The sequence below is a fragment of the Poecilia latipinna genome, unplaced genomic scaffold (assembly GCF_001443285.1).
Source record: "Poecilia latipinna isolate Pla-1442-1.1 unplaced genomic scaffold, P_latipinna-1.0 Scaffold4870, whole genome shotgun sequence".
Classification (NCBI taxonomy): Eukaryota; Metazoa; Chordata; class Actinopteri; order Cyprinodontiformes; family Poeciliidae; genus Poecilia; species Poecilia latipinna.
The window spans coordinates 1-6959 of record NW_015117486.1 but is presented as its reverse complement, the minus strand read 5'-3'; the positions used below and the strand labels follow the sequence as shown (position 1 = coordinate 6959).

Below are 6959 nucleotides of genomic sequence, written 5' to 3'. Positions count from 1 at the left end.
CAGAACAGTATGCTATAGTCCATCAAAGTTGTCCACAGAAGACGGTTGTTACCGATCATATTTGTAATTTGTGTGCTTGGGATAGATCAACGAGGTGGTTTCAATAGTTTCCAAGCAGTGAAATGCCACCAGGAGAAGTGTCCGTTACTTTATTTCCCTCATGGCTACTGTGACGATTTAGAACCGACTGGCTTCTCAATGTTCTGTTCGTATAGAAAATGCATGTTTTTTGTTCTTTCATATTAGCACTGTCAAGCAAATGAGCCACCTCTTCTGGGATTATACCCTTGTGGAAACATGATACACTAACAGAACCGATATTCGTTATTATGGTAACAATTCTGCATGTAGCGTCGCTGACAGAACGACATAATAAGAATATGAGGGATTTTGAGTACTTCGACGGGTTTCTGGGTTATTTTCCCTTATCTGTGGTGCACTGCGCAACATTAATGATCCCCTCCATCTTCATATTTCAATTTGCTAACGTAATGGTTCGACTGCATCAGCGCCGCTGTATGGATGCCAAGGCCATCCAGCACAGTTCGCTGGGGGCGCAATGGTCCAGCGCAGTGCTGGAGCACAGTATTCGGTATGAGTAAAAATCCGAATGTTTTCCAAATTCTCAAGACTTATGCAAAGTGTCCTTTGTAAATATCTACTGATAACTGCAATATATGGTAACACATTTTTTTTTCTTTAAAAAAAAATGTATAGAAATATTCGAAAAATAGTGTGCTAGGAACATTTTTGACAGATTTATGAACCACCTGCATTGGAACAGTACTGTTTTGTGAATGTGACATGCTTATTAATGACAGGTAGAATGTTTGTCATGTAGATGTTGTTACTGTGAGCCCAACAGTCGTCTCTGGCTCGCTGTCTCTCGCCGCTCCGCAAGTGTCAGTTCGTGAGTTCTCCTCCAGCGGCGGCGGCGTCTGAGAGCTCACCCTTTTTTCAATAGCTTAAGGGAAGACTCAATGTAAAGTGTTTACAAATTTGGGTTGTAGAACAGATGTAAATTAATTATGGCTCCTAGATAGGAATTGCTTTTTTAATTCATTTTTGTAAGCCAAGATGATTTAGTATAAAAAAACAAATTTAAGTTTCAAATGTGCCTTCCAAACTTTAGCACCCATGAATTTTATGCTGATGGCAGATATTTGTCAGGACATTGAGTTTTGGTAATCTGGTGAAGAGCTTAGATTTTTTTTTCTTTTTTTTTTATATATGTGAAGTTACCTGCTGGATTTTCAGTTATCTCACTCAAGGTTATCTTTGTGTGTTACAGGTTTAGGTGGTGCTGGTAATGTGGAGTTGTAAGGGGTGCTCAGAAAAAGTGTCAAGTAGGCCCAAGCTTTTGCATCACTACAAATTAAAACATCCACATTTTGGACGTCATTGCCACTTCCCATGTACATACCTGCATTGTCCATGCACCTTTAAAACATGGAATGCACTTATTGTCCATCAAAATAAATGCCACAAAACAGTGTTGACCACTACAACAAAAGCTATTTTCTGTTGTCACCTTTGTGAATGCAATGATTTGGCATCAGTGCGGGACTATTTTGCTCACATATATTCACATCTAAAAAGAAATGAAACACTTACTTGTATGTTCCTAGGTTGTAACTTTAAAACAAACGTTTACTCTACATTTACGTCACACAAAAACCGTAAACACAGTCACTACACTGTGTTTGATTTTAAACAAGGCATAGTTAAAAAAGAGACCCCTTCTGCAAATGAATTTGAGGGAAATAGTCAGTTTGTAGAGCAGTTGGATGCCATTGTTCCTTCACACAGCCCTTGTCATACTGAGGACTTGGAAAAACTCATAGAGCAAAGATTTGCAGCTGCTTTGCTAAAACTCGAGCATTTGGTCCATGTTCCAAGCACAGCTATTGATGCATTTCTAGAGGAGCTGTATCATTTGATTTGTACTGCACCCATACCATTGTCCTGTGACATTGTAACAAACATATTGAATCAAAGAAACCTACATGTAGATAATGTGGTTGTCACAGAGACTGTTAGTGCAGTTTGTTCAGGCAATCCTGTGCCACGATGCATACAAAAGGGTGGTCTTCTAAGCACAGCGTATCTGCGTAAGCAGTATTACAAGAATAATTTCTGTGTTGTAGAACCAGTTGAATATATCCTTGATGTTAAAAATAAACAAAGCTTCCAATATGTACCATTACTGAAGTTGTTACAGCAGCTTTTGAATAGAAGTGATATTGTTGATGAAGTAGTTGAATGCCACAAAAAACAGAAGGAAACAAATACTACTGGTTCATATTGTTATCGGAAATCAAGTGATGGTTCCTTATTTAAGGAAAATACTTTCCTTACTGGAGAGAAGCTAAGGCTTTCTTTACGTTTTTATGTGGATGACTTTGAAGTGTGTAACCCACTTGGTACCTCACGGAAGAAACACAAGCTTTGTGCCATTTATTGGGTTTTAGCTAACTTGCCTCCTGAATCTCATTCTTCCTTATCATCCATCTACTTAGCAGTGTTATGCAAAACCACAGATGTTAAAACCTATGGTTATGACAAAATATTCGAACCCCTTCTACATGATCTGAAAAATCTTGAAGAACATGGCATTTATGTTCCACTTTTAGGAGAGTCAGTTAAAGGTACAGTCATAAGTGTAGTTACAGATAACCTTGGTGCACACAGTGTTGCAGGATTTATGCAAAGTTTTTCTGTGGAATATTATTGCAGATTTTGCACAGGTAGAAGCAGTGATATTCAGCTACATTCTGTAGCATCTGGTGTTTTCCAGCTAAGAAACAAAGAGCTTCACCAGGTCCATGTAAAAGAAGCTCAAGAGACAGGTACAAGCTGTTATGGCGTTAAAAGAGAATGTGTCTTCTCAAAAAATCTGTCGCACTTTCATGTAATTTTTGGTTATCCACCAGATCTTGCCCATGATGTTTTTGAGGGTATAATCCCAGTAGAGTTGGCTCATTGCTTGACGGTCCTCATATCAAAGAAGTTTTTCACATTAGCCGACTTGAACAATGCGATTCTGAAGTTCCCCTACAAATGGGCAGATAAGACAAACAGACCTCATGTAGTGTCACAAACCTTCTGTAGCACAAAAACTGTTGGAGGAAATGCACACGAAAATTGGAGTTTGCTTCGGTTCTTGCCTTTTTTAGTTGGATCACTTGTGCCTGAGGATGAGCCTGCGTGGCTTGTTCTCATGGATCTGAAGGATATAACCGAACTTGTTGTTTCTCCTGCTCATAGTGATGACTCACTGGCCTTTTTGGAAAGCAAAATCATAGAGCACAGACAGAGATATCAGGCACTGTTCCCTGATATCAAGCTACTACCCAAACACCATTATTTGGAGCATTATCCACAGATGATCAGGCTTTTCGGTCCAGTAGTTGGGCAGTGGACAATGCGTTTTGAAGCTAAGCATAGCTTTTTCAAGCAGGTCATCAGACACACAAGCTGCTTCAAAAATGTACCTCTCTCATTGGCCTCAAAGCATCAGATGATGATAGCATACCATCTAAGCTCCCCATCTCTTGGCAAGTCTAAACTTGAGGTCTCAGCTATAACAACATTTCCAGTGGATTTGCTTAAAGAAGAGATAGCAAACATCATTAGGCATAGATTCCCAGACATACTAGAGGTCAACCTTGCACAGTGTGTGACAATAAAGGGCATAACTTACAGAAATGGAATGGTACTTTCTCACAGGGCAACAGGAGGATTGCCAGAATTCTGTGAAATAAAACACATCTGTATTTTAAACCACAGCATATACTACATTGTCAGAGAGCTGGGTGGCTGGTACAGAGAACATTTCAGAGCTTTTGAGCTCAAGTCAGTGTCCACAAGAGTATTCACTCTTGTTTCACTTAGTGAACTCCTTGACACTTATCCACTTGTTGACTACAAGATTGGGTCAGTCCGCATGGTGACTTTGAAAAGGCATATAGAAATACAAGGTATGCAGAAAGTGTGTTGTTATGACTTGTAATTCAATTAATTGATCACATGCATATAATTTATTTGCTATATTAATGTCTTATTTTTAAAACTATCCTTTCTAGATGTCTAATTTTTATTTTCTGTCCACAGAATAACTGTACAAAATGGGGTCTCCGCTGATCCTTAAGATCATCTTGACTGACGGAACAAGTCAAAGGCTCACTCTGTCCAGTGGGCCGCCTGAATCAATTGAGGACCTCATTGTTGAAGTAAAGAGACAGTGTTGTCTTGAGGGCAATTTCAGACTTCAGTTCATGGACTCCTTATTTGGGAACGAGTTCCTAAACCTCACCTCAATTTCGGAAATAGAAGACAAGGGGACAATTAAAGTCATTGATATTTCAAGGCCCACTATTATTCAGCAGAGTAATTCTATAGTTCTTGATTGTGTCCAAGACTCTGAGAACCCCAGTACTTCTTTTGATTACAACTCTTCCTTCATGACTGACAGATCTATTGATACAGATGTGTTGCCAAGTGAGTCAACAAGCTCGAGGTCTGCTTGGCCTGCTGTCTTTAAAGTGCCCAAGTTTCCCTATGATGCTGAATTAAAACTTCAGCAGGCAAGTATGTTATACAATCAGAATGGAACTGTACTTATTCCAGATCCAAAGTTGAAGTCAGCCATTCTTGATGGTTTGGTTCAGGAAATTCTGGTGTACAAAGTGTATGTCAGTGATAAAGAAATGGATCAAGTTGCTCAGAGTTTGATCAAGAAGCATCCCTGTCTAACTGAGAGAGGCTCCAGCACTGGTTATGGAGCATGGAAAATGAGCTTAAAATATAAGCTCTCCAACTATCGAACCCATCTACGAAAACTGGGATGCCCAGAAGTGACTGTGAACTCTTTAAAGAACAAACCTGCTGGAAGATGCAGTTCAGCCTTTGGTGTCAAAAAGGCAAAGAGAGCAGAAGTGAATTTTTGTCCACCATACCCAACAGAAGAAACTCAGGAAAGTTTAGAGGCGATGCGGAATGCTTTACTCTTGGAGACAAAGAAGAGGAACAACAGAGACTTGGTGAAACGCCAGATGGAAAAAACTTTTGCATACAGAAGACATGAAGTTGTTCGTGATGCACCGATGGTGGAGGCTTTCATGTCAAGATGGCCTGGTCTATTTGACATTAGAGAGGTATGACCTGTCTCATACATGTTTTTTTGGATACTGTGTTAATCTAAGATGTCTAGGCACATTTACTTCACTGTTCACTTTGGCAACACGAGTGATTGTGGCCTTCTTCCAGATGTTTATAATTTGAAAATCATTCCTTTGTGCTCATTTTTTTCAGATAAATGCTGAGTTTAAGAGAATTACGACCATACCGCTTCATTCAAAGTTCTTCTCTCAACTGGATCTCCACTGTGACAACCTGAGGAAGCTCTTCAAAAGAAGAGGAGGACAGCTCGGACAAAAGCTTAGACAAATTGTTGCACAAATGGATGATGTAAGTGATGTAGCCATAACACAACTAATAATATAGAAAATTACATTTTTCTTGTTTTAAATGTTGTCAACTTGGACTTTTACTCTTGCTTATTTTCATTTAAAACTTTACTTTTAACTTTATTAGTTTCTATCTCTTCACCATAAAAAAACATTTGGGTAAAGTACATTATTAAACTTCATTGTGAAGCACAAGGCTTGAAAAAAATTCTAATTTTTTCATACTGAATTTCCTTCAGTGTGAAGATGTTGATGTTGCACGGGAGTGTGTCATTAAGGGAGTCTGCATATATATGGGAGAAGATCCAGCCAAGCTCATCCATAAATATGTGGTATGTATCTTAATGTGTATTTACACCTAGTGATAGATAAATCAATCTAAATATAGAAATAGATTTAGATCTGCATATAGTTGTATCTATATAGACTTAGATGTCTCTAGATATCTAGAGATAGATCTATCTTTACATGAATAGACACATAGATCTGTCTATATCTACATGTAGGTATACTTAGAGATATCTGTAGAGAAAGGACTAGAGATATCTATCTATCTAAAACTCTATTTCTCTAAATCTATCTCTAAAACTGTCGATCTATATAAATCTATCTATATATCTATTTCTTTCTCTATGTTATGTTAACTATATCTATATATCAAGAACTAGATACAGCTAGGTCTAGAGAAAGAGATTAATTTGTCATTTCTTCACATAGGGTGTGGATGAAGCTACTATTGAAGAGGGTATTGGAGCCACCACCATCGGTGTTTTTCATCTTAAAGACTGTTCTTCAGCAGATGAAGACATCGGGGTCGTTCTTGAAGGCATCAGAGTGTTGTCCAATTTGGATAGTGTGCCAACAGCTGTTGCAATGCTTTTTGGACTGATATATGCAATGAACCTCGCCTACCCTGCTGACCTCCGCTACACTTTCGAGGTATTACAGAAAATAGTAATGGAACTGGATGGAGGTAAACTGTCAAACAAGGCATTGTCCCTTAAAAACCACCTCTATGAGTGAATAGAGATTTTCTCATGTTTAATTTGGTAATGTTCTCATGTTCAGTTTTTGTATTTCTTGTTGTATTCTTTATTGGAGGACACAAATGTATTTTTTTAATGAGGAACGTTCACCTGAAAGACTGGGCTTCAGCAGCTTTTACGTTCCAGTATGTAGTGCTACTTATAACACTACTGCTACTTAGTGTTACAAATATGCTAAAGAAATTTGCTATAAAAGTTACATTACACTGATTTATTGTCATGCAAATTACATGTTCAGAATTGTTTTAGAAATTTTACATACTTTTCTAAATCATTTTGTCTTTCATATTAATATCTTAAAGATAAACTTTTAAGCTGTAGTGTTTCCCTTGTAAAAAAATGTTCTTGTTTTTACACATTTGTTTAGACTATCACTATGGTATTACATAGTAATCAGTAAGACATGTGACAGATAATTGGTGTAAAAAATGTAGCTTTGTCTCAT

General features: G+C 37.9%; 1 protein-coding gene across 7 annotated transcripts; it reads left to right on the top strand.

The window, feature by feature from the left end:
* The first annotated feature begins 8 nt into the window (after positions 1–8).
* On the top strand, positions 9–6494 carry LOC106943100 (uncharacterized). 7 transcript variants are annotated; one of them, XM_015026435.1, is made up of 5 exons: positions 9–1346; positions 4114–5156; positions 5314–5469; positions 5708–5800; positions 6186–6494. In XM_015026435.1, exons 2-5 carry the CDS (start codon positions 4128–4130, stop codon positions 6489–6491), a joined length of 1584 nt encoding a protein of 527 aa, XP_014881921.1. In that variant the 5' UTR covers positions 9–1346; positions 4114–4127; the 3' UTR covers positions 6492–6494. The 7 variants fall into 7 exon arrangements, 4 of the variants coding, with proteins under 4 accessions (XP_014881921.1, XP_014881923.1, XP_014881924.1 ...); XM_015026438.1 differs by having other exon boundaries at positions 10–1346; positions 6199–6494; XR_001423815.1 differs by having other exon boundaries at positions 1286–3980; positions 6199–6494.
* Positions 6495–6959: the final 465 nt, after the last annotated feature.

Excerpts from the sequence above, each read along its gene's own strand:
- LOC106943100 (XM_015026435.1), top strand. The coding sequence starts at position 4,128 with ATGGGGTCTCCGCTGATCCTTAAGATCATCTTGACTGACGGAACAAGT. Across the intron at positions 5,157-5,313 it reads GTCTATTTGACATTAGAGAG|ATAAATGCTGAGTTTAAGAG; the intron begins GTATGACCTGTC and ends CATTTTTTTCAG. Across the intron at positions 5,801-6,185 it reads AGCTCATCCATAAATATGTG|GGTGTGGATGAAGCTACTAT; the intron begins GTATGTATCTTA and ends TTCTTCACATAG.